This window comes from Halichoerus grypus, unplaced genomic scaffold (genome assembly GCF_964656455.1).
Source record: "Halichoerus grypus unplaced genomic scaffold, mHalGry1.hap1.1 HAP1_SCAFFOLD_91, whole genome shotgun sequence".
Classification (NCBI taxonomy): Eukaryota; Metazoa; Chordata; class Mammalia; order Carnivora; family Phocidae; genus Halichoerus; species Halichoerus grypus.
The window spans coordinates 1-26,528 of NW_027555022.1; the positions used below are offsets into that span (position 1 = coordinate 1).

General features: G+C 47.1%; 2 protein-coding genes and 1 long non-coding RNA gene across 6 annotated transcripts; 2 read left to right on the top strand and 1 right to left on the bottom strand.

Annotated features, from left to right (window-relative positions):
- The first annotated feature begins 3,437 nt into the window (after positions 1-3,437).
- LOC144380700 (GTPase IMAP family member 1-like) lies at positions 3,438-6,831 on the top strand. 2 transcript variants are annotated; one of them, XM_078065532.1, is made up of 3 exons: positions 3,438-3,485; positions 4,343-4,389; positions 5,401-6,831. In XM_078065532.1, the coding sequence occupies exons 2-3, from the start codon at positions 4,347-4,349 to the stop codon at positions 6,267-6,269; spliced, it is 912 nt and encodes a 303-aa protein (XP_077921658.1). In that variant the 5' UTR covers positions 3,438-3,485; positions 4,343-4,346; the 3' UTR covers positions 6,270-6,831. The 2 variants fall into 2 exon arrangements, with proteins under 2 accessions (XP_077921658.1, XP_077921657.1); XM_078065531.1 differs by lacking the exon at positions 3,438-3,485 and having other exon boundaries at positions 4,256-4,389.
- Positions 6,832-8,770: 1,939 nt separating this feature from the next.
- On the bottom strand, positions 8,771-11,554 carry LOC144380701 (uncharacterized). Its single transcript, XR_013444911.1, has 3 exons — positions 11,333-11,554; positions 10,608-10,671; positions 8,771-10,183 (listed from the first exon to the last, which is right to left on the bottom strand). It is a non-coding gene; the product is annotated as an uncharacterized LOC144380701 (long non-coding RNA).
- LOC118545466 (GTPase IMAP family member 5-like) lies at positions 10,822-17,926 on the top strand. 3 transcript variants are annotated; one of them, XM_036107742.2, is made up of 3 exons: positions 10,822-11,133; positions 15,366-15,414; positions 16,868-17,926. In XM_036107742.2, the coding sequence occupies exons 2-3, from the start codon at positions 15,372-15,374 to the stop codon at positions 17,752-17,754; spliced, it is 930 nt and encodes a 309-aa protein (XP_035963635.2). In that variant the 5' UTR covers positions 10,822-11,133; positions 15,366-15,371; the 3' UTR covers positions 17,755-17,926. The 3 variants fall into 3 exon arrangements, with proteins under 3 accessions (XP_035963635.2, XP_035963636.2, XP_077921656.1); XM_036107743.2 differs by lacking the exon at positions 10,822-11,133 and adding an exon at positions 11,846-14,663; XM_078065530.1 differs by lacking the exon at positions 10,822-11,133 and having other exon boundaries at positions 11,846-15,414.
- Positions 17,927-26,528: the final 8,602 nt, after the last annotated feature.

The following is a 26,528-nucleotide window of genomic DNA, read 5'->3' on the forward strand; positions in this document are numbered from 1 at the left end:
TTTCTCAAGTAGTTATTTAAATTCCAGTTAACTAACAGTGTAATATTAGTTTCAGGTATAGAGGTTAGTGATTCATCACTTACATACAACACCCAGCACTCATCACAACAAGTGCCCTCCTTAATCCCCATCACCCATTTAAGCCATCCCCCACCCACCTCCCCCCAGCAACCCTCAGTTTGTTCTCTATAGTTAGGAGATTGTTTTATGGTTTGCCTCTCTCTCTTTCCTCCCTTATTTTCATCTGTTTTGTTTCTTAAATTCCACATATGAGTGAAATCATATGGTATTTGTCTTTGTCTTATTTTACTTAGCCTAATACTCTCTAGTTCCATCCACACCATTGCAAATGGTAAGATTTCATTCTTTTTATGGCTGAGTAATATTCCATTGTATATATACACCACTTCTTCTTTATTCATTCATCAGTTGATGGACATTTGGGGAGCAACAGGCACCTTACTCTTAAGGAAGCACTCACTTTCAGGGTTGGCACTTGAGTGACTGTAGGAGTGGGTGCCTCCTTAAATTTTGTGCCCTGGACACCACAGTTGCACTAGTCCTGGTCCTGCTGATCTAGTGGGAGAACTGCTTCAGCAATGCTGAATAGAAACAGTAGGGGTGTCTATCATCCAAGAAACTCTGTCTCCCAAAAAGGATAGAAAATACTGGAAGTTGAGTCTCTTCCCTACCTGAAAAAAATGGGCTGGCTAGAAAGAGATAAAAAGCAGCTCCCAGTCAATAGACTAGTGCTCAGGTTAGCCTCCCCATTAGGATAGTCGACTTCAGAAAGTTTATGGGAGTTAGGTCAGATCACACAACTGGTTAGTGACCTTACTGGGCCTATAGCCAGTCTTTTGTAGCCTGTTCACCATGTAATGATTGGCTCTTTTGCTGATCTTACTCTCATGACCCTCTTGAGAAAAGAGAGAAGAACTAGACTTGGTGATATCAACACGGATAACTAGAACAAGCCTTGTAATAAGGCTAATTTAAGAACTGTGTAAAGGTATGCATACTCAATGTACCAGCTAGCCCTTGGGCTTTCAATAGCTGGGAAGCCTTTATTGCTTAGAGGATGATGAGATTCTGTTTCAGACTCTTCTGACAGATTGGACCCCAGAGTAGCTCTGGTCACATGAATGTCCAATCAATAGACAGCTATTGAGAACAACTATCACATTCTTTGTTCTGGGGCAGAAGACTCTCTGGGCATATTTATACATATATATTTGTATAAAATATAAATAAATATATTTAAATATATTTAAAATATATTTGTTTATATTTTTAAAGATTTCTTATTTATTTATTTTTTATTTGACAGAGAGAGAGCACAGTCAGGGGGAGTGGCAGGCAGAGGCAGAGGCAGGGGGGGAAGCAAGCTCCCCGCTCAGCAGGGAGCCCAATGCGGGGCTCGATCCCAGGATCCCGGGATCACTATCCCAGCCGAAGGCAGATGCTCAACCATCTGAGCCACCCAGGCGCCCTAAAATATATTTAAAGAAAGAAAGACCCCTAGAGAGTGAAAAGTAATTAAAGATTAGATCAGTAACCAATTCTAGAAGTAGATTCAGACCTGGGCACCTCGGTGGCTCAGTTGGTTAAGCGTCTGACACTTGAGCTTGGCTCAGGTCTCAATCTCATGGTTGTGAGTTCAAGCCCCACGCTGGGGTCCGTGAGAGCGTGGACCCTACTTAAAAAAAAAAAAAAAAAAAAAAAAAGAAGTAGAATCAAACCATGGGGGTTTATAACACCCTCCCTTCTTCGGCTACACCAAAATATTTGGTATTGGGGGCCCTGCTAGATTCACATACCATCTTAGTTACAGCATGCAGCAGGTTTTGTAGGAGAAACACTGCAAACCCATAACTCAAGACAAACATTTTGTCCCTTTAAATTGTCACCATCTCTCCCGGGGCTCTGTGCTCTGAGAGGCTCGGAGACTTCCTCCCTGCACTGGGAGGAACAGCCTTCTGCACGCATAACTGAAGGGAAAATACTAGGTCAGGGGCTTCTAGAGTCACCACTGCTGTGGGAAAGGTGAGCCCACAGGGGAAGGGGGCCGCCGGAGCTGTGGGAGCTGTGACCCACCAGCAGGAACATGGTTCTGAGAGTGTTTACTGCCTGAACACCTACATTCCACCCAACACCATGCAGGTGAACAAGAGGCAGAGCAGTCAGATCTCGCCTCCAGGCGTTTAAAGATGTGCTGAGTTTCAAATTGAGTAAGCTCAGAGGAAGTTCTACAAGCATCATCTCCTGCTGGGAAGGCACACACACCTGGTTAGTGGCAAAACCTGTTCCTTCCACATTCTCTTAATACAGTAAGAGCAGTGGGTGCTAGAAGCCCTTCCAGGAAGAGAATACAGTTTAAAAGGCATTAAAGATTGTCCAAATGACATACTCAGCAAAAGCAAAAGATATTTCTATGGACCATAAATAATCTAACCTCAGAGCAAGTTACAATGTGGCAAATCTAGATTCATATGAATTTACTCCCACCCCCATACTCTTTCTCCTCACTGCCCACAGTAGGGGGACCTCTGGAGACATCTGAGCTTAGGAACTTGGTCTCCAGCCCCTTTAAGGGGTCTTCTGCTCCCCAAGTCAAACTTCCCCCTCCCAGCTGCAAGGAAACCTCAATTTCCTCGTCTGTGCAATGCAAGAGTTTGAATAAATAACTGGTTTCCACACTCTGGTTGGTGAGTGATTACATCAGCCACATCAGATCAAGAATCAGAATCTCTGAAGACGGTCCCCCAAAATGTGTACTTTTAAAAACACTCAAGTAATTCTGAAAAGCAGCAAGTTTGGGAGACACTCAACTAGATGAACTTTGAGGACTAGGAGTGTTACAAATATGAATTCTGTATGTATTATACACCTTAACAGTTGATGCCATTTGTTACCCCAGATGTCAGCTGGGGCTTAGTTCCCACTTAAAAACTAGGTAAAAACATATCAACACCCTTTTTAAACTATATGGAAAATTCTAATGACCTACTCAGGAGTTCTGTGAATATTCTATAGCACAGGCTCTCATTTCCAGCATGGACAAGGACTTCTGGCTTTAGCTAAATGCTTATTCTTTGCACTGAATCTTCTGGCTGTTTCTTCACTTCTGCTCTGGGGTCAGTTATGGGAGTTTGCTGATTTGTATGCACAAGATCACTCATCACCTAAGGCCTGTGGGGTGACCTTTACTGAGGGCTTTGGAGGGGTGGCAGGGGTGTTACTGCAGAAACACAAAACACTTTGGACTGAGTACCAGGCACACCTGTCACCTGAGTCCTCTGGCCAGACACAAGTTATCCAGCAGCCCCTCCCTCTGCGTTTCCTCATGCGGTGCCCATGGGACAGAACACGGTCACGCACAGTCAGCAGGTGTCGCCATGAAGAGGTAGACATGAAGTGGATGGTGAGGCACAGACAGGACTCAGACACGTGGGAGAGAATCAGTGGTCAGAGGAGCAAGCACACAGGTGGGAAAGGAAAGGTGCTGAAACCCGCTCTCTGCGGGGCAGCTGACCGAGTAGGGGGCGAGCGGGAAACGGGGCTGGGGAGGCGGACGGAGGACGGGCTGCGCGCCTGTGTCCTGGCTCTCAGGTGCTCAGACAAACGTCAGCACGAAGAGTTTCACTGTAGTAAACCATGTCGGCATTGGGTATAATAACTTACTCTGAGAGGCCTCAGATTTGGGGCAAGACCATCAGGAGCTGGAGGGCAGTGGCCCGTCTCCCCAGGCACACAGATCAAACTTGGACAAATGACACAAGCCCAGTTATTCGGTTTTCTGAGAGCAGATCACAGGCTCTTCAGATCAGCTCGGCAGGGATGTTTTCTTTCCAATTTCCAAAAACAAAATGCAAACTCTCTTCTTGTTTTTGCCCCAGGCCAACTGCCCTAAGGTGGTTCCTAAGTCACTGAGCAAATTTTCGGATTCTCAGGGTTTTCCGGTCTCCCCTGGCTGTGGAACCTCCTGGGAAAACTCAGAGCCTACAGCTCACGTCACTGACACAGAACCACCTAGGAAAACATTAGCATCTAAAGCTCACCTCTGACACAGAGGACCTGCTATCATCTGCCCTCTGCTTTTTGCATTCGGGGTCCCTGAAAAGTCACCAAATGTTCTCCCGGTATCGTTCCAACGCCAGCCAGGTCCTTCCAGGGTTCTTCCCTATATGCTGATGTCAGGGGAAGGCAGGAGCCTGGACCTTTTCACTGGCGTGCCACCAGCCTTTTGGACCTTGCCTGACCCACATAGGTAGTTATACCTATTTGATGAATGAATGAATGAATGAATGAATGAATGAACAAATTGTGTTTGGGGCTCTTTCAGGCAAATGGGAGGACGGAAGATGGCAAGGGATGAAGAAAATGCCTATGGTAAGAATTGCCTCGCGGTGTGTACTGGCCTCAGGTGTCAGCTCTGGGGAACAAGGGGATGCGCTAAGTGAAGACCGAACGGACACAAATCCCAGAGGTGTCTCCATGCTGGGCTGAAACAGCAAGAGCCCAGATTTGCCTTTGTGCTGCATCTCTGCCCCTGCCCTACTGTGAGATATTAAGTGCTTTGACTAGTCTGTGCCTCCCAACCCAGAGGCTAAACCGAGGATAAGAAATCTACTCTGACCCCCACCGAAGCGGAGGTGGAGGGAATGAGATCATGGACTAGAGGGAACACGATTTACCAGGTAGAATGCGCTAGAGAACAAGGATGGGGGCTTAACAGGTATCTTCCCGGCAGCAGGTGTAAGAGCTAGGGAGGAGGAAGGGAAGAGGGAAGGAGGGAAGAAGGAAAGAGACCAGCTCCCCTAATCCTCCGAGCAACCCCGGGAGAAACAACTCTCTGTCACCACTCCCATCCCTGCAGAAGAGGTTTAACACTCCGATGGGGCAACTTCCCCACGGTTACACGGCGGGCACAGCCGGGGCTGTGATTCCAACGCGCGGTGGCCGGGACGGCAGCCAGCCCTTCACTCCCGGGCCTCCGTGCCCTCCCGCCTCTCCTGGCTGCGACGCTGGGACGGCGCCTGGGACCAGCATCCCGGAGGCCAGGGCAGGCGTCGGGCAGCAACAGGTCTGCAGCGCGTGCGGGCCCGGAGATCACGTCCGCGGGGTCCGGGCCTGCCGTCACGGACGGGTGCCCTCCAGGGACATGCGCACCAGCTGCTGCAGCGGGGACAGGGGCCTGTGCTGAGGCCAAAGACCGAAGAGACAGGGGCACAGACGCCCCGGGGCGCAACGAGCTCTGACCAGACCCCCGAGGAAGGGCTCGCTGGGACCAGCAGAAGCCCCAGGCCTGGTGCTCTGCCGTGTTCCACAGGCGCCCCCGGGGCCCGCGGGAGCGGGACGCGGGTCCGAGGCGGGCAGCCCACGCCTACTGTGTCCTCACAGGTCCCGAGGACCCGGACGACGCGCCGCCCGCGCACGAGCCCCGGCTCAGGCTCGTCCTGGCCGGCAAGACCGGCGCGGGCAAGAGCGCCACGGGCAACAGCATCCTGGGCCACAGGCGCTTCCCGTCCAGGCTCGCGTCCACGCCGGTGACCAGGACCTGCGCCCTGGGGAGCCGCCGCTGGGCCCGCTGGCGCGTCGACGTCACCGACACCCCGGACCTCTTCAGCGCCGACGGCCGCCGCGCCGACCCGGACTGCGCCGAGCGGGGCCGCTGCTACCTGCTGTCGGCGCCCGGGCCGCACGCGCTGCTGCTGGTCACCCAGCTGGGCCGCTTCACCGCCCAGGACGAGCAGGCCGTGCGCGGCGTCCGCCAGCTCTTCGGGGCCGGCGTCCTGGCGCGGGCCGTGCTCGTCTTCACCCGCGCGGAGGACCTGGACGGGGCCTCGCTGCACGACTACGTGCGCGACACCGACAACCGCGCGCTGCGGGCCCTGGTGGCCGAGTGCGGCGGCCGCGTGTGCGCCCTGAGCAACCGGGAGGCGGGCGCGGCGCGCGACGCGCAGGTGGAGGAGCTGCTGGCGCTGGTGGAGCGGCTGGCGCGGGAGCACGCGGGCGCGCCCTTCACCAACGCCGTGTACGGCCTGGCCGAGGCCCTGCGCCACGCGCCCCCCGACCTCAGGCTCCGGCGGGTGGCGCAGCTGCTGGCGGCCGGCGGCCCGGGGCGGGGGCGGGGGCGGGGGCGGCGCTGGCTGGAGGCGGCGGCGCGCGGGGGGCGGCGGGCGCTCGTGCTGCTCGGGGGCGCGCTGCTGCTCGGCCTGCTGCTCTGGCGCCTCAGACCGCAGGCCTTGCGGGAGCTCAGTCCCGACTGACGGTCCAAGGAGGACTCGGGCCCGTCGGCTGAGGGTCGCTGCGCCGCTCGTGCGGTGTGCCTGCGGGGCCCACAGGCTCTTCTTTCCTCCTTCCCTGGCGGGGATTGGCCAGGCAGCGTCCCGCCAGGGCCGGGCTCCCGCAAAACCTTCCCCTGGGACGTGGCCCTCCCAGGAGCCGCCCTTCCAAGGACTGGGAGCCTGGCCGGAAAGACACCAAGTACTTGGCGCTGAGGCGGAGGGAAAGCTCTTTCCCGCATACTCAGCTCCCAGCCACCACACCTCCTACGACCAGCCCCTTGGCCGCTGAGTTTTCAACATATGAAACAGACTGGGGGCACACCAACTGACCGAAGCACACACGACCCTCCCTACTCCCTGTCTAGTTCTTACATACGGCTACATGTCCGCCTTCGGGGTCCTTCTGGCTTTTATTCCCTGTGAAAGAGATGTCAGGTTCATGCATGTTAATGTTTACTTCTATTAATCAGTCTATTTACTTTACAATAATTTACTGCCAAAAAGACAAATGGAACTATACTGAAAATAATATTTCCCAATTTTCTAGGAGTGATTGCGGTTCCTGTCTCACCAAAGTGAAGTACAAATTTGGGTAATGTCTTCAATGTGGTTATTGATCTGGACTTTTATGCAAAAAAACAAAACAAAACGAAACAAAACAAAAAAACCCAGGCTCTTCTCAGGCAATGGAGAGGAGAGGGAGCTGCAGGCCCCCGCGCACAAGGCCTCAGAGCACCTGAAATTAGGAGGGTATGCTGGTCCTGTAGAGTTTTGTGGGGGTGGGCCAGCCCAGGAAAGTGCTTGTAGGCCACATCATTAGAAATCAGATGCCATCCTTGGGTTGTGTCACCAACTGATAGGATTTCCTTATTTCTATTTCAGAATGTGACAAAACACTTTAGAGGAAGTCCTTCTCTTTAAATCAGCCAAGCTCTAGTCCAGATTGGACGCCAGAGGAGACACCTCCTCACCTGGCCCAGGGTTCAGGGCTGGGGAAAGAAGGAGGTTGTGAGAGGGGCCCTAGAGCCATCCCAGCTCCACCTGGAGAAGCAGGGGCCTACACACCTGTGCTCAGATGCCCCCGGTTAATGGGGTAGCAGGATAGACGTCGGGGTGAGCTGCGGTCATGGGGCCTCAGGCCCCTGTGGCAGTGAGCTGGGCTCTATGACGCGTGGCTGGGCAAAATTCTATTAGTGATCCCCCTCTTTAGCATCCTCAGCAGCCCCGCCAGGTTCACACAGGGGCTCTGAGCTAGGGATTCAAACAAGCTCTAACAAGATGAAGGAGCAACTTGGCAACCCAAGGGGCAGCAGGGAAGGGGCTGGGGTTGAGGGGAGGGCCGGCATCCCCAGCTTGGCCTTCCGGGGCCGCGTGTGCATGAGCTCCCACCATTGGCCAAGGCTGCTGCCCCTCTTGATAGGGGGTTCCCAATACGGAATATTTGCTTTCTTCAAAGCCAGCAGGAGAAACTCTTGCTTTTCAAACTTTTTTGATTAGGTCAGGCCCACCTGGTATAATCCCCCTTTGACTAACCTAAAACCAGCATTTAGGGACCTTAATTCCATGGCAGAGTCCCTTCACCTTTGCCATGGGAAGTGGCCTCCATCCTATTCACAGGTCTGCCCATGCTCAAGGGAAGGGGATAGTCCAGGGCATGTACACCAGGAACAAAGGGAGCCTGGGGCCCATCTTAGAATTCTGTCTACCACAACCATATAGATAGGTTAAAAGTCAAAGGATGGGTAAAGAAATACCATGAAAACACTAATGAAAAGAAAGCTGAATCACTATATTAATAGAAAAATAGGTTACAAACAAGGAATATTATCAAAGAAAAGCACGCCTGGCTGGCTCAGTCAGTTAAGCAACTGACTCTTAGTTTCAGCTCAGGTCGTGATCTCAGCGTTGTGAGATGGAGCCCCACATTGGGCTCTGACTCAGCATGAAATCTGCTTGAGATTCTCTCTCCCTCTGCCCCACTTGCTCATTATCTGTCTCTCTCTCTCTCTCATAAATAAATAAATTTTTCTTTAAGAAAAAGATACAGACATTACAGAAAGATAAATATGTCAACTTACTAGGAAGACTTCATAATCCTAAAAATGTGTGCACCTAAAGCTTCTTCAAAATACGTGAAGCAAAATCTAAACAAATCAAAAGGATAGATAAATCCAAAAGTATACTTGGAGACTTTAACCTCCTTTCTTAGTATTCAGTAAAACACATAGACAGAAAATCAGTAAGAATACAGGAGGCATAAGGCTGGAGACTTTCCCCTTAAGGTCAGGAAAAGGCCAGGATGTCCACCCTGATCACTCCAGTTCAACATCCCATTGGACATCCAGCCAGTGAAATGAGGCAAGGAAAACAACAACAACAACAACAACCAAAAACCCAAGTCATAAAAAGTGGAAAGGAAATAATAAAGCTCTCTTTATTCAGAGATGACATGATTATCTATGCAGAAAATCCCAAAAAGGGAAAAAATATTCCAGAACTAATAAATTAGCTTAGCAAGGTAGGAGAATGCAAGGTCAACATGCAAGGATCGATTATTAGCAATGAACCATTGGAAATTGGAATTAAATCATCAGTACTCTTATAATAGCATTAAAAACCATGAACTACTCTGGGATAAATCTAAGATTTTAATGCTGAAAACTACAAATGTTGATGCAAAAAATCAAAGAAGACCTAAATAAATGGAGAGATAGCCTATGTTTGTAGATCAGAAAATTCAATATTATTAAGATGTCAATCCTCTCCTAATTTCATCAACAGAGCAACGCAATCTCAGTCAAAATCCGAGTGGGATTTTTGGTAGATATTCACAAGCTTCTTCTAAAATTTATACAAAAAAACAAAGAACTAAAACTATTTTGAACAAGAAAAAGTTGGAGGATTCACACTCCCTGATTGCAAGATTTACTATAATCTACGCTCCTCATAACTGTGTGTAACAAATAGTATTGTCAGGGCCTCTGACTTGAGGAGTAGTCACAGTTCATCCATAGTGGGCTGCATCTGCTTGGCTGCACAGCGGGCTACAGTGTCCTTGTCTTCGCAATCTCTCGGAGGATCGCCTGTGATACACATCGCATTCTGGTTTCATGCCTGTTCAAAGATAGAACTGTTTTCTTTCTCTTCCATTTTAATGGGGAGGTTTTCCAAGTTGGCAGGAGATTGTTTTAAATTATATTCCCCCCAAAATCACAGACAATGATGATTAGGTGACTCTAAGCCTACCTTCCAATATGAACAGAAAGGAATCTGGAGATTCTCTAGGACAAGACTGGTCCCTGCCTAAGCACGTGTTGTGTTCTGGATCTTGCTTTGCAACGTAACTGGTTTTTGCTTATTTGTTTAATTCTAATTCCAGTGTAGTTAACATACAGTGCTATGTGAGTTTCAGGTGTTCAATATAGTGATTGAACAGTTCTAAGCGTTACTCACTGCTCATCGCGATAAATGTACTCTGAATCCCCATGACCTATTTCACCCACTCTCCACCCACCTCCCCTCTGGTAACCATCAGTTTGTTCTCTATGGTTAAGAGTCTGTTTCTTGGGTTATCTCTTTGTTTTCTTTGTTCATTTGTTTCCTTCCTTAAATTCCACATATGAGTGAAATCATAGGGTATTTGTCTTTCTCTGACTTATCTCATTTGCCTTACACCCTTTACATCCGTCCAGGTTGCAAATGGCAAGATTTTGTTTTTATGGCTAAATAATGATCCATTGCATATATACCAGATCTTCTTCACCCATTCATCTATTGCTTCTGTAGTGTGGCTCTTGTAAATGGTGCTGCAAATAGAGTAGGTTGTCTTTCAGTTTTGTGGATTGTTTCCTTTGCTGTGCAGAAGCTTTGTATTTTGCTGTGGCCCCAACAGCTCCCTATGGCAAGAGAAACAAACGCAAAGTAATTGTTTTCTATTCACAACTGTAGCCTTAACTGTGCGATCAGTAGACAAAAAGAAGAGCCACAGCCTCCCAACCCTCCCCGCCCCACCCACCCCCACCGCCAATAAATGGGCCCAGGAGCTCCAGACCCCTAAAGCCCCTTAGGGCTGGTTCGTCAGAGGACAGAGAAGGGGCAGCCAGCACAACGGGTCTGGCACGTCCTTCAAATCCCGTGCTTAGAGCTGTTCTTTCAGCCCCTCTGTGGACCAGCACAGCCTTTCTGTCCCTGGTAGGCAGGAGTATTCTAGAAACAGAGCCTTGACCAGGGGTCTGGGGACTCCCGCGGAGCAGGTGCTCCTGCCACAGGGGCTGAGGGGAGTGGCTGGCGCCCCACTAGGTCATGGGAGCGTTTCTTAACCTGGGGGGGGTCCATCACCGCCTTCAGAGCCTCTACCTCCACGTTCTGCTTATTTCAAGGAGTCCTAAAAAGGAAATGGGAGGAAGCATGGCGACCCTGGCAGGCTGGGGCAGGAGTTGACCCCTTAAGGGAGCCACATGCCCGTTGCTCCCTGCTCTCCCGGTGCTGAGGGCAGCAGTTCCACCGCGGACCCCGGGGGTCTGTCCTGGTCGGAGTGGGGGGCCGTGCTCCCTAAGCCCCTTTGCCTTCTGGCCCCCAGGCCCAGCCCTGGAACCTAAGGCTTCACTCGCAGCTCCTCCCCAGCCGCACCCCCACCCCCGCTTCCTGCTGCGCCCTCGCCGCCTGGAGAGCAGCCCCGAGAACCTGCAGCCGCCACGAGAGCCGCCCGCCCGCCCGCGCCCCAGAGCCGCCTGCGCCCCGAGAGCCGCGGGGAGAGCCGCCCGCTCCCCACCGCCCAGAGCTGCCTGCGCCCTGAGAGCAGCCTGGGGAGCCGCCGTCCAGCACGGAGCCCGCAGCGCTGCGCCTGGTAAGGGGAACCCGGTGCGGGTCCCAGCATCTTTGGGGGTCTGAGGGCCCCGGGTCTGGCCCCAGCTGGGGACTCTGCTGTGATCTCACCCAGGCTACCGCCCTTGTGGGTTCGCCCCTCAGTGGACCCGGCCGGTGATGGTCTGAGTGTCGTGCACAGTGGACTCGGGTGGCCGGGAAACAGGCTGGGAACCTCTCACCCTGTGCTCACAACCCAGCGATTTCATGACGGAGTCTTCTCCGTCCAAAAGGTCTGTCTGGGAGAAGATGGATTCTCAGGGTTCCAAATGGCAAATATGGAATCATTATTTTCTCACCACCCATGAACCCAGCCTTTCAAAGGAGACTCCTCAGGGGGCGTTGTCTCATGACTTTGATCTGGAAGCCATTCCATTCTCTCTCAAATCCCCCCGCCCCCCATTTCCTGTGACATGAGGAGGGACTCTATTCTAAGGCAAACAGACTATGCTCAGGACATATGGGAACAATCCTTTTGTCTGTTAACCCTTCCGTGAAAGACACATCACAACATCACAATGACTAAAGTACCCAACCAGTGTCACTCATACCAGGAAATGTAGGGACTCGGCAGATGAGTGAAGGAGATACTTAAGAATAAGGCAGACAGGAAGTATTTTTATCCTTCTTAGAACAGCATTAGAGAGCCTGCTTTCTCAAGTTTGATAAAAATAAAAAATAAAATCAGGCTCATATAATTTAAAAATCAGAATGTACATTACGTTTCTTTGTCTTAAACTCTTACCTAAGCTAGATCCTCCTACTATCCCTGTCTGATGCCGTCATAATCTCTGCTTGCTCGCTGCTTGCCACTCTCTGGTGACACCTGGTCCCGTTTTGGAGGAGATGAGGCAGAATTGTCCTTTTGGAGGAGAAATCTGCCTCCATTCCCTGTTCTCTCACTTTGGCCTGCTCTGAGATTGACACATACGGCATTCCTTCAGCTACAGGTGCTTCCCCCAGTCTTTTCTGATGCTTTACCATCCTGTTACTATTTTGTCTACGACTCATTTATAGCTTTTCTGTCAATATCATTTCTGACTTGCCTCTGGACACGTTCTTTTTTAAGATTTTACTTATTTGTTTTGTTTTAGAGAGAGCATGCACCCAGGCAAGGGTGGGAGGATGAGGGAGAGAATCTCAAGCAGACACCGCACTGAGTACCAAGTCAGGCAAGGGACTTGATCTCAAGACCCTGAGATCGTGACCTGCGCCAAAATCAAGAGTCGGACCCTTAACCAACTGAGCCACCCAGGCGGCCCTGCACGCTTTCTTAATCTGTTAATATCTGCCTAAAAATCTGTCCCTCAGGGGGGAACGTATGTCTCCCCCTACAGTCTGACCACTCAGAAGATGGCTCAGGAGAACCACCTGGGCTGCATCTCAGCTAATGTAACCTGAGGTTCACTGGCATTTTGTGTCAGCCACATTGCTCCATTTGGGTCTCACTTAATCAAGTCAAAACATCAGATTGTTTTAAACTGAAATGCTTCAATTCAGAGCAACTCCTTCCCCCTGCAATTTTATTTTTGAATAATCTTTTAAAAAAAGAAGAAAAAACATGCACTCAAGGTTTTGCAATACAATTCTCTGTGTTGATTTTAAGGCAGGCTTCCAGCCTGTCAACATCAGTTTATGTCCTGACTGTGGGATGGTAACATTGTATGTGGTGTTCCAAAAGGCTTGTGGACCTGTTTAGAATAATCTCTTTTACTCCCTGTGGAATCAAGGAGAATATGCAGGCCAAGGAGCACCCCACCTTTTTTTAATCTTAGCTCTGTGGCAATCTGGTGACCTTGGGCAGGTCATTTGATGTCCAATTTCCTGATATGCAAATAGACATGTCAACACCTATTTTGATCACATCACAGGGAATTTAGAAGGACAATTAGAATCATGGACAGGAAAGAACTTTGAAGGTTACAGATGGCTGCAGAGAGGATGCTTCCAATGATGAAGCCCATTGTCAACATCCTCACCTCTATCATGGTCTTGATCACATGAATTGATTGATTCCAGCATATTTTCCGAGGTTCCCAAACCTCAGAAAATGTCATCTAAAGTACAAAAGATGTCAGAGAATTTGAGCAGTTTTAGCAGAAGACGGATAATTGACCAGAGGCTAGGACAGCCCATGCAAAAGCGTGAGGAAAATGCTCTTCTCAGGGCTTAAGGAAAGGAGGGAGCGGGGGAAAGGAGGGAGAAGGAAAGGAAGAAAGGAAACAAAGGAAGGAAGTTGCCTTAATATATTCTGATAACCTGGAAGTGGATGGTTTCCCCCAAGGAGGGCCAAAAAAATCCACTGCATGAATGGAAGAAGGAGCAAAAGTTATTTCATTATAACAGAAGCAACCCGAATAACAAACTATGAAAAACATTTTTGATTCAATGGTAATTAGTAAAATGCAAGTTTAAACCAATTCAGATGTCCTTACTTATGCCCTTAAGAGTAACAAAAAATTAAGTCTAATGTCACCAAGTTCAAGTGCAGGTTTGGGAATTCTCATCTGTGGCCGGCGCCAGTGGGAGTTCGCCCAACCATCCTGGGGTCATACTTGGCAATATCTAGTCAGGGGGCAGCTGTCTGTCCCAGGTAACTTGTTGCACGTGTGCGCCGGGGGACAGAGATGGGATTATTCTGCAGCATTGTTTGTAGACGCAAGCATGTTGTTTGAAACAGCTTAAACGTTTGCTAATAAATAATTGAGGGGCACCTGGGTGGCTCAGTCCATTAAGCGTCCGACTCTTGATTTCGGCTCAGGGCATGATCTCAGGGTTGTGGGATCGAGCCCCAGGTAGGGCTCCACACTCAGTGTGGAGTCTGCTTGAGATTCTCTCCCTCTGCCCCTCTCCCCACTCGTGCTCTCTCTAAATAAATAAATAAAATCTTTTCAAAAATTGATAAAATGTTGCATACATAACATCATTTATATAAAAAGTTGCAAATAGAAAACAGTACTATACATTATCTATAAAGACATGTGTATGTAGAAGTATAAATAGACAAACGAGAATGATCCATAAAATCCTCAGAATATTGGTTCCCTCTGAAGGACAGAGGGAAGGGGGACTGAGACTGGGGAGCTGGAAAATGTAAATGGAGCTATATGTGTAATGTTTCCACTTCTCGATCAAACAGAACAGCTGCAGCAGATGCTGAAATATTTACATTCGTTCATGGCAAATGGTGGCCATTTGTTGTATAACTTTGTGGACTTCACCACTTAATAAGGTGGTTTCATAACCACATCACCTTTAAAACTGAATAAATACAATACAGCCTCAGAGCTCATCTTAATTACGGTTGCGTGTCTCGTGCGCACTTGCCTTTTCTAACCCCCAGAAGAAGGACCCAATGTCCTGCCTCATTCCAATGAAACTTTCATGCCAATGGTTGTGTCGATTTCTGGTTAAATCTGCTGGGATACAAAAATGATGATATTGGGAGACCAGGACCTCAGAGCCCACCAGGAAAGAAACTGGATTAAAATCTGAGCAGGCGATGAGGATGAGGTATCTTGAATTTGTCCTGAATGTTGATTCTTTCCCTTCAGTTATGGCACCACCTTCTCTCCACCAACTCCCTGATGGGGGGTGGGGTGGGGGTTGGAAGGGGTAAGGAAGGTGTCAGTGCTCGGCTCTCTACCACTCTTTCCTCCGCTGTCAGTCCCTGAAGGAGTCCTTGTCCCCACTCAGCCCTCCCACTGGAAGGAACCTTGTGCTTTCCTCTTTGCCCCTGGAATATCCATCTGACACAGCTTGTGGGACTGGAAATTCTCAGTACTTCAGACAAACCAATGTCATTTACAGCAAGGCAGTTTTTTTTTTTCTGTATTCTAGCAAGTTCACCTACTTTGATTGCAAACGCTAATAATAATGTCCCACTCCTGGTTCCACAGAAGAATGGTTTTTTTCATTTCATTTCAAGTTGGAGAGAGAGAATCAACTGATCTGTTTTAAAATATTTCCTAATTTCCTATAAGTTGCAAAAAAAAAAGCAACAAGTGCATTGCGTTAACATAAGCTAACTTCGCCTGGGGTTTGCCTAAAGTTTGTCATAGGTATTTGAAAGTATAATATGAGTTCAAAAATTAGCAGTGGAAATGGCTCATCCTAGGATAATTATTCTTAGATGTCTGCATTAAAAGTGTTCTCAGGCCTTAGCAACTCCTATATGGATACTTGCTTTTATTCCTTTCCTGTTTTCTATTCCAGAAGAGGATGGAAGGGCTTCAGAGGGGCAGATACGGAACGATGGCTGAAGGTAAGGAAGCCTGGACGTTCTCAGGAGCTCCAGGCACCCGGGAGAGTCGCCGTTCTCTCTCCATCAACCCCCACTTCAAACACAGGGATAGAAACCCTGTTATTTTAAAGTGAAGAAGAGGGGCATCTGGGTGGCTCAGTCAGTTGAGCGTCTGACTCTTGGTTTCAGCTCGGGTCATGCTCCCAGGGTCCTGGGATCGAGCCCCGTGTCATGCTCCATGCTCAGTATGGAGTCTCCTTCATATTCTCTCTCTGTCTCCTTCTACCCCTCATACTCGTGCTATTTCTCTTTCTCTCTCAAATAAATAAATAAAATCTTTAAAAAAATAAAAATTTAAAAAAAAGGGAAGAAGAAAGAGGCAAAAATCACTTGTTCTCTACCTTCCCTGTGGTCATCACCCCATCCACTGTCACCCACACGATTGGTGGGAAATGTGGAAGTGAAACTCCCAAGTCAGAGTCTGAAGGATTTGGAACCAGATTGTGAAAACAACTTCTCTTTCCCGGTCTGCTCCCAACTGGAAAGAGGAAAAGTTCCCATAGAGATTTAGGAATCATGCTTGTTACCAATACTGAAGGAAAGGAAGAACCAACACAGAGTAGAAAGAATAAAGTAAGAGATTTTAGGAGGCTGAAATGAACTTAATTCATTTGAACTCATAAGAACTCTAAAAGTCCTGGGGTTCTCACCCGCCTTCACCCTTTGAAGATTTTACTCTTGGCTCAGTGTCACCCTCCCCAACACCATTCTGTAGTCATCTCCTGCGATTCGGTCGGCCAGATCTCTCCAACCCCCGTGCTTCTAATGCCCCTCACTCTTCACCAGCTTCCCATCCAGGGGCATCTCCCGGACTTTGTCCTTGACATTCATGATCTTCTGTCACCTCAGTTTCAAAGATCCAAGTGCCCACCCCAAGAGCAGAGACCCGGGACATTCAGCTGGTCCTTGGTGGAGGTCATTGCACCTCTGACCTCTGAGATGTCCTTTTCCCCTGAGGTTCAGATGCATGTGTTGAGCGCCGCTGTGGGAGTATGATGGGGATGTAGGGGTGGAAAAGAGGGGATAATATTTTCTCCTTTGTGGCTTCTCGTCCCCTGCCTCCTTCTAAACTTATATTTATTTAGCATGAAATTGGCCAAATCACCATCTGTAGAAAAGCACGGGGACCACAGTCCTGTTCCCCAAAAAGCCCTGTTTTCCCTGCTCTAGAGGAAGTGCTTGGAGATCCTAGGGCACTTCCTCCCTGGGCTGTGGGTCTGAGCATGAGCTTCTAACGTAGGCTTTCTATGATCCACGGGCATCCTAAAGTTGTATACAAACTTCCGTATGTATTTAGATAGGATTGATTTTGGGGAGGGAGGTCCACGAGTTTCATGAGATATCATGAAGGTCCAAGACCTGAAAACCTTAAGAATCACCAACTTAGTGAGACACAAAAAATTGTTTTTTCTAGGCAGAGAGGAAGATAACTGGTTTGCAACATCCACCTCACTGAGGATCGTCCTGGTGGGCAAGACAGGCACTGGGAAAAGTGCCACAGGGAACAGCATTCTCCGCCAGCCAGTGTTTGAATCCAGGCTGGGGACCCAGCCTGTGACCAAAACGTGCCAGGGCGAGACAGGGACCTGGAACGGAAGGAACATCCTGGTGGTTGACACGCCCTCCATCTTTGAGGCAGAGGCTCAGACCCAAGAGATGTACAAGGACATCGGGGACTGCTACCTGCTCTCTGCCCCGGGGCCCCACGTACTGCTGCTGGTGACCCAGCTGGGGCGCTTCACTGCCCAGGACACGGTGGCCGTGAGGAGGGTGAAGGAGGTCTTCGGGGCAGGAGTCATGAAGCACGTGGTGGTCCTCTTCACCCACAAGGAGGACTTGGACGGCGAGTCCTTGCACGATTACGTCACACACACGGACAACCAGAGCCTGAGGAGCCTGGTGGGGGAGTGTGGGAGGAGGTACTGTGGCTTCAACAACACGGCCACCGGGGAGGAGCAGAAGGCGCAGCTGGTCGAGCTGATGGCTGTGGTGGGGAGGCTGGAGAGGGAGAACGAGGGCACCTTCCACAGCAATGACCTCTTCTTTGAAGCCCAGAGGCTGCGGCAAAGGGGGGGCGGCGCCTGCGGGGAAGAGTACAGGGCCTACCTGGACAGGGTGCGGGCACAGCTGGGAAAGCAAAGGCGACACCTGAGAGACCCCAGGAGTAACTGGGCCTGCGGGGCGCTCCTCAGAGTCACAAGATGGATGTTTTCTAATTGTGGGATAGCTGTTGTCCTCATTATAGGCATTTTGATTTTTCTTGCCATTTTAATTAACTTGAGTATTACTCATGGACACTGAGCATTTTCAGTGATTTCTGCAATCAGCTGACTTATGTTTTCAGGGTCGCCATCTCTGTGTCAGATTCTTTGTTTTTTACACGATTTCACGTTCTTTTGCTCTTCGTCACATCAGACATACTGTCCATTTTCTTCGAGTGCTCTTAGGTCAATAAAATCCAAAGGAAAAATTATTTTTCTGTTTTTGTTTTGTTAAAAATTGTGATGGTACATGAGAAACTAAGTGTCCGGAAATGTTTGGGGACGTGCTGGGAGGCAGGTGGTGGGCGGTGAAGCTGTGGGGATGTCCCACCTCTGGTCCCACCTTTGTGCCGTCAGGCTGTTGATGGGAGACAGGTGTTTTATGAAAAGCCGGTGGCAGATTCCTTATTTTATTCGGAAACATACCTGATTTCATCGGAGTTAGTCATAAGAGCTGATGCCCACCCCCAACCCCATCCCTGCGAGAGACAATGATGAGGATGGAGGTGGGGGAGGGATCCTGAGATGAGAAGAGATCCTGAGGTGAAAGCGACTAGAAGAGAAGGTGCAGGAGGGGGCCTGTGCATGGTGGCGAAGGAGAGAAAGGGGTCAGTGCAACAGGATGGGGGCTGAGCCTTAGGAAAAGCAGTCACTGGGAAATTCTCAGTGGTTGGAAATAAAGGAAGAGAATAATATTCACTCCTTCTCATAGAAACAGAAGTAATTTGGGGGAAAGAAATTGGCAGATAGCCTGACATCCACTGTTTGCAGATACTGGAGTAGAGTTTCTTTGCCTCAAAGCAAGAAATGAGTTCCATGTCCCCTCGCTTCAGTTTGAATTTCTAAGTCTAGGGGGTTTTATGGGCTTGTTGGCTCGCTGTTTTAATCTGATTAGCCCTCCCTGTGCCTGTCATCCAATCAGGTTTCCGTCATCTATCTATCACGTGGGAAAGGGTGGAGGGCTCCTTCCAGGGTGGTGTAAAATCCTCTTACAAGTGGTTTCCTCTTAGGGCGGGGGCCCCTTGTCCCTGCCTGCCTTTCTTCCAACTGTCCTTCATCGCATGCACCTCATAAGTAACCGAGTTTCAGAAAAACAAGAAAACTTCAAAATTGAAGAAGTAAAACTGGCAGAAGTGAATGGAGAAACCGACACATCCCTGGTTATAGCTGGAGATTTCAACACTCCTTTCTCAACAGGGTGTATTATTTCCCTTTCTCCCGAAGACTGAGCAGAGATAAGGGAAGAGAAATCGTGTTTCATAATTCAGATTTCTTCCCATCGAACTCTGACTTGAGATTTCACTTCCGCATTTCCCACAGTCTCATCGTTGAGTGGATGGGATGGGGTCTGGAGAGGAGCGTGGAGGGACATACGGAAGGTGAACTGTAGGACTCAGATGATGGTTCCAGGTCTGGTAGTCAGGGTGGCCTGGTACATGCTATCTAAGCTTTCTGGGCCTCAGGGTCCTCTCTTGTCAAAAAAAGAGAGTCGTTTTTCTCCTGTGTGAGTGGAGTTGGAGTCCCTGAAATCGCCGTGAGTGGATGGAAGAGACTTGCCAGTGCCCCAGGGCTGTGAGCCGTGGTGTGCCCAGCATCCGGGAAGGCCTATTCTCACACAGCCTGGAAGGTGTCTGCCCCGACCAGGCAGCTGCCCTCAGACCTTCCACCAAGGGGCTAAATTACATAGTTGAGCTGATCATGCCTAGAGGGTTGGCTAAGCTGGAGCATGGGCAGAGGCTGGCCCAGGGTGAGTCGACGCTGGGTTTGTCCATTCTTGAGCAAAGCCATCTGTGCTCAAAGTGGAAAAGGAGTGAGTATTGGGGCCGGGGACAGACATGCACTAGGGAGAGTAATCTGCCCCTTCTCTTCAATAACAAAGGAGGTTGGCTTAGCAATGGGTAGAAAAAAAGAGGAAATGGGTCTTTACCACTTACTTTTCCACCCTTCAGTGACAGAGTCTTGAGTGTTTTCCAAGCCCAGAAAATTCCCTTTTCAGCCTTAGAATTCGACACTGGAGGGCCATCAGTAAGGCCTTTGCTCTGATTCCGATGATGGTTTAGGGAATCACGAGGCTGCTAGGGCAGAGAAGAAGACATTTCTGGTACCTCTCTCTTACTGATTTCTAGCTGGATTCCATTGTGGTCGGAGAACACACTCCATACGGTTTCAACTCTCTTACATTTGTTGAGATTTGTCTCGTAGCCCAGGATGTGGTCTATCTAGGTCCGTGTTCCATGTGCACTTGAGAAGGATGGGTCTGCTCCGCTTGTTTCTAACAATATCAGTTAGATCCTGTTGATTGATGGTGTCATGGGGTCAGTTCTCCTATAATCTTGCTCATTTTCTCATAATTGCACTATCAGTGGTTGAGAGAGGGATATGCAGTCTCCAAATGGAAGTGTGGATTCCTCAATTCTGCTTTCGATTCTTTCCGTTTTTGCTGCACACGTTTTGCAGTTCTGTTTTTGGGAATACACATTTAGGATTGCTTTGTCTTCTTGATGGATTGACCTTTCCATCACTGCATAGTGTCCCTCTCTGGTTTTGGTAATTTTCTTTGCTCTGAAGTCCACTTTATTTGATATTAATATAGCCATTCCATCTTTCCTTTGCATGTTTAACATTTGCGCTATTTATCTTTTCTCATCCTTTTCAACTTGTTTCTACCATCACATCTGAAATTATTTTCGGGAAGCAGCATATACTTGGGTCATATGGTTTAATCTACTCTCCAGTTTCTATCTTTTAATTTAGATCCCTACATTTAGTAGAATTAATTATTGAGGTGTTAGTGTATAAGTCTGCCATTTTTATTTTGTTTTTTCCCCTGTTCTCTCCAGTTTTCACTTCTCTATTTTTTCCTCTACATTCCTGTGGGTTACTTGAACAATTTTATAATTCTATTCTGATTTTAATATAGTGTTTTTATATTGATTCATTCATTTTAGTTTTTATTTAAATTCCAATTAGTTAACATACAGTGTATTATGAGTTTCAGGCATACAATTTAGTGATTCAACACTTCCATACAACACCGGGTGCTCATCAGCCCTCCTTAATCCCCATCACCTATTTCACCCTCCTTAATCCCCATCACCTATTTCACCCGTCCCCCTACCCCCCATCTCCCCTCCAGTAACCGTCAGTTTGTTGTCTATAGTTAAGAGTCTGTTTTTTGGTTTTCCTCTCTCTTTTTTCCCCCCTATGATCATTTGTTTTGTTTCTTAAATTCCATATATGAGTGAAATCATATGGTATTTGTCTTTCTCTGACTGACTTCTTTTACTTAGCAGAATACTATCTAGCTCCAACCATGTTGTTGCAAATGGCAAGATTTCATTCTTTCTGGTGGCTGAGTACTATTCTATTATATATATGGGCTCTTTTCATAATTTGGCTATTGTTGATAATGCTGCTATAAACCTCGGGGTGCATGTATCCCTTTGAATAGTATTTTTGTATTCTTTGGGTCAATACCTAGCAGTGCAATTGCTGGGTCATAAGGTAGTTCTATTTTTAACTTTTTGAGGAATCTCCATGCTGTTTTCCAGAGTGGCTGCACTTTGAATTCTCAACAATAGTGCAAGAGGATTCCCCTTTCTCTACATCCTCGCCAACACCTGCTGATTCCTGTGTTATTGATTTTAGCCATTCTGACTGGTGTGAGGTGATATCTCCTTGTAGTATTGATTTGTAGTTCACTGATGATGAGTGATGTTGAGCATCTTTTCACCGGTCTGTTGGCCATCTGTCTTCTTTGGGAAAATGTCTATTCATGCCTGTTGCCTGTTTTTTAGTGGGATTATTCATTTTTGGGGTGTTGAGCTTTATAAGTTCTTTATAATTTGGATGCTATCCCTTTATCAGATACATATCACTTGCAAATATCTTCTCCCATTCTGTCAGTTACCGTTTAGTTTTATTGATTGTTTCCTTTGCTGTGCAGAACCTTTTTATTTTGAGGAAGTCCCCAATAGTATATTATTGCTTTTGTTTCCCTTGCCTCGGGAGACAGATCTAGTAAGAAGTTGTTATGGCCAATGTGAAAGAGGTTGAAGCCGGTGCTGTCCTCTAGGATTTTAATGGTTTCCTGCCTCACATTTAGGTCTTTCATCCATTTTGAATTTATTTTTGTGTATGGTGTAAGAAGTAGTCCAGTTTCATTTTTTGCATTTTGCTGTCCAATTTTCCCAACAGCATTTGTTGAAGAGACTATCTTTTGCCCATTGAATATTCTTCCCTGCTTTGTCAAAGATGAATTGACCATATAGTTGTGGGTTCATTTCTGGATTTTCTCTTCTGTTCTGTTGATCTGTGTGTCTAATTTTGTACTATAATACTTAGAACAACCACTAAAATAGTTATTCAGAAAGGGACACTTTAGAAACACTGTTTTAAAAACACTATTTTAAAGTGTCCCTTTCTGAATAACTATTTAGTGGTTTAGTGGTTGTTCTAGGTATTATTTTATATACACACACACACACACACACACACATATATATATAACTTACCACCGTCCATTGGTATTATCATTTTACCAGCCAGAGTGAAGTATATGAACTTAACCACCCTTTAGAACATTGAAACTCCCCTGTCTAAAAGGTAATTGTCTTTTTTTGTTTTTAAGATTTTTATTTATTTATTTCACAGAGAGAGACAAAGCGAGAGAGGGAACATAAGCAGGGGGAGGGTGAGAGAGAGAAACAGGCTTCCCTTGGAGCAGGGAGCCCGAAGCGGGGCTCGATCCCAGGACCCTGGGATCATGACCTGAGCCGAAGGCAGACGCCCAACAACTGAGCCACCCAGGCGCCCTACGATGTAATTGTCTTAAATGTATTTCTTCTACATAAATTCAGAACCACATCAGACAGTGTTGCAATATATTCTTCAATCATCAAACATAATTAGAACTCAAGGAGAAGGAGAGTCCATTTACCTACATTTTTGCTACTTTCTTTCTTCCCGGTGTTCCAAGGTTCCTTCTTTTATTGTTTCCTTTCTGTTTCAAATCTTCCTTAGTCTTTTTGAGAAGGTCTCCTGGTGACAAATTCCCTTAATTAGTTTCCCTTCACCTGAGAATGTCATGATTCCCCTTTTATTCTTGAAGAACATATTCTCTGGCAACAGAATCCTGGGTTGTCAGTCCTTTATTTTAAACACTTGAAAAATGCTTTGTCACTTCCTTCTGATGTCCATGGTTCCTGATGAGAACTCTGGAGATGACCCTGTACCTCTCCAGGGTCTGCCACTTCTATAGCCCTTGTCTACAGAACGGTAGGAACCAGGCACCTAGCCCCCCTCCCACTATGTATTTAGGGTTAGGGCAGGTATCTTTCCAGGCGCTTCCAATTTGTCCTCATGAATGATCACCTTGTGCTTGAATGTCACCCAGCTTCACAGTGGGGCTCAGCTTGCTTCGGTTTTGATCCACAGCTGCCCCTTTGGGACTGATGTCCTCCCTAGGTCATTACTGCCACCACTGGGCCATCCTCAGAGGAGAGTGATGTGGGGGCAGCCTGCATTCCCTTACTGCCCTGCCTACTCACATCTATGTGCGACCTGCCATTTCATCTCCTTGAATGGCACAAACATGTAATTCTTGTATGTTGACCAGGGTTAATGAGAGGGAATCACAACATGAAAGATGTTCAGTTGGCTCTTGAACAACATGAGTGTGAACTGCGTGGGTCCACTTTTATGTGAATTTTTCTTCAATACATACTGTACGGTACTATGTGGGGCGCCCAGCTGGCTCAGTCGGCGGAGCATGTGGCTCTTGATCTCAGGGTTGTGGGTTCGGGTCCCATGTTGGGTGTAGAGATTACCTAAAACTAAAATCTCAAAAAATAATAATAAATACTGTATAGTACGGTAAATGTATTTTTCCTCATTATGGTTTTTTAGAAGATTTTATTTATTTGTCAGAGAGAAAGAGAGAGAGAGAGCACAAGCAGGGAGAGGGGCAGAGGGAGAGGGAGAAGCAGGCTCCCCACTGAGCAGGGAGCCCAATGCAGGACTCGATCCCAGGACCCCAGGATCGTGACCTGAGCAGAAGGCAGACCTGAGCCACCCAGGTGTCCCCGCCTTATGATAACATTTTCTTCTTCTAGTTTACTTTATTGTAAGAATACAGCATGTAATACATATAACATACAAAATAGGTGTTAATCAACCATTTCCATTATTAGTAAAGTTCTGGGGGAGTTAAAAGTTATACTCAGATATTGAATTTAAATACATTTTTTTTTAAATTGTATCTGGAAAAAAAGTTATACTCAGATATTCAATTGTGGGTGGGGGCGACATCAGTGCTGTTAACCAACTACCCCCCCTGCCCCAATCCGCAAAGTTGTTCAAACATCAACTGTATTATTTCCTAGGGCTGTTATAACGAAGTACCACAAACTGGGTGGCTTATGAAGCCATAAATTTATTTTCTCATAATTCTGGAGGCCAGAAATCCAAAATCAAAGTGTTGGTAGGGCCATACTCCCTGTGAAGACCAAAGGGGCTTCCTTCCTTACCTCTTCCAGGTCCCAATGTGCCCAGGGGTTCCTTGGCAGCATAGTCCCATCTCTGCCTCCATCTTCATGTGACTGTCTTCCTTCTGTGTGTGCCTGTGGCCACATTTCCCTCCTCTGATAAGGATACCAGTCATGTGGGTTGAGATGACCAAATGGTCTTATCTTAACAATTAAATCTGCAAAGACCTTATTTCTAAATAAGGTCACATTCATAGGTACTGCGGGTTAGGACTTGAACATATCTTTTTTGTGGGAACACAATTCAACCCACAGGAGGGGAGAAAAGCTTAAAAAGTGAAGTTGAGGGGCTCCTGGATAACTCGGTTGATCTCCCGACTCTCAATTTCAGTTCAGATCTTGATCTCAGGGTCATGAACTCAAGCCCCGTGGTGGGCTCCATGCTGGGTGTGGAGCCTACATAAAAACAACAACACATTTCAAAAAGTGAAGTTGAATATAAGTGTTGACAGAGCACAAGGAACTAAGGATCAAACCCTCTCAAGGACACTCTCATGAGCCCACTCCAGTTTTTGGACATTCCATACAAATGGAGTCATACCTTTATGTGATATTTTGTGTGCCATCTGGCTTCTTTCACTTAGCATAATGCTTTCAAGTTTCATTCATGTGGTGGCCTGGATAAATAATATTCCATCCATCCATCCATCAGTTGATGGACATTTGGGTTGCTTCCACTTTTTTGGCAATTATGAATCATGCTGCTATGAACATTCATGTATAAGTTTTTGTGTGAACATGTTTTCAGTTCTCTTGGGTACATACCTAGGAGTGGAATTACTGAGTCACGTGGTAACTCTGCGTCTAACTTTTTGAGGAACTGCCAGACTCCCTTCCATAGTGGTTGCTCCATTTGACACCCTTACCAGTAATGTATCAGGGTCCAATCTCTCCACATCCTCACTAGTATTTGTTAGTTTTTCTTTTCTTTCTTTCCTTTTTTTTTTTTTTTAATTATAACCATCCTGCGAATATGAAGTGGTATCTTATTTTGGTTTTGATTTGCATTTCCCCACTGACTCATGATGTTGAGCATCTTTTCATGTGTTTATTGACCATTTGCGTATCTTCTTGGGAGAAATGCTGAACCAATTTTTTACCTATTTAAAAAACTGAGTTATTTGTCTTTTTATTGTGGAGTTGTGAGAGTGCTTTATATATTCTGGGTACTAGATCTTTATCAGATACAGAATTTGCACATATTTTCTCCCATTCTGTGGGTTGTTTGTTCAGTTTTGATGGTGTTCTATGGTGGGCAAGAGTTTTAATCCAGTTATTCTATTTTTCTCTGATCGATTGTGATTTTGGTGTCATACGTTAGAAACTATTGCCTAACTCATGGTTATAAAGATTTACAGCTGTGTTTTAAGAGTCTTACAGTTTTGGGGTGCCTGAGGGGAGCAGTCAGTTAAGCGCCCGTCTCTTGGTTTCAAAGGCTTGGGTCCTGATCTCAGTGTCATGGGATCGAGCCCCACGTCTGGCTCTGTGCTCAGTGCGGAGTCTGCTTGAGATTCTCTCTCCCTCTCCCTCTGCCCCTCCCACTTGTGTTCTCTCTCTCTCTCAAATAAATAAATAAATCTTTAGAAAAGAAAAAGAGTCTTACCGTTTTAACTCTTGGTTTAGCTCTTTGATCCACTTTGTATACTAATATTTATATATAACGTGATACAGGGATCCAAATTCACATTTTGCCTGTGGATGTCCAGCTATCCTAGCATGATACGCTGTTTTTACCCATTAATATGTTTCAGATATTTTTCATGGCATCCTTTATCCTTTCGTATATATCCCAGCTTGTAACACACTGCCCACAAACACACTCTCTTCCCAGTGTGTCCTGGATTGCAGCCTTAGTGGGACCCCCAGAGTGCTCCTTCCCACATTTCCATCAGCTCAATCCCTGCCCCTTGGGAGCTCCCTGGGATCCCAACCTCCCCAGCTAAAAAGAGAAGAATCTGACTTTTCTATTTGGGTCATGGGTTAAAACTTTCCATTGTTCACACTGGACACCTTGCTATTCTTTTTTCCATTTTTATTTTTTGTATTTATTTTTGCCGGTGACCCTTTTCCTCTTTCTCAGCAGAGAGACAATGCCAATGTTTTGTTTTGTTTTGTTTGTTTCTGTTTGTTCATCACAAGAGTCTACTGAAAAATGAACAAGACCAAAATCAAGATTCCCTATCAGGGCTCCTGCTGGGATCTGCACACAACCCCTTAAACCAAATTGACCTTTGCAGCTGAGGGAATTTCCAATCTTGGCACTGGGCTT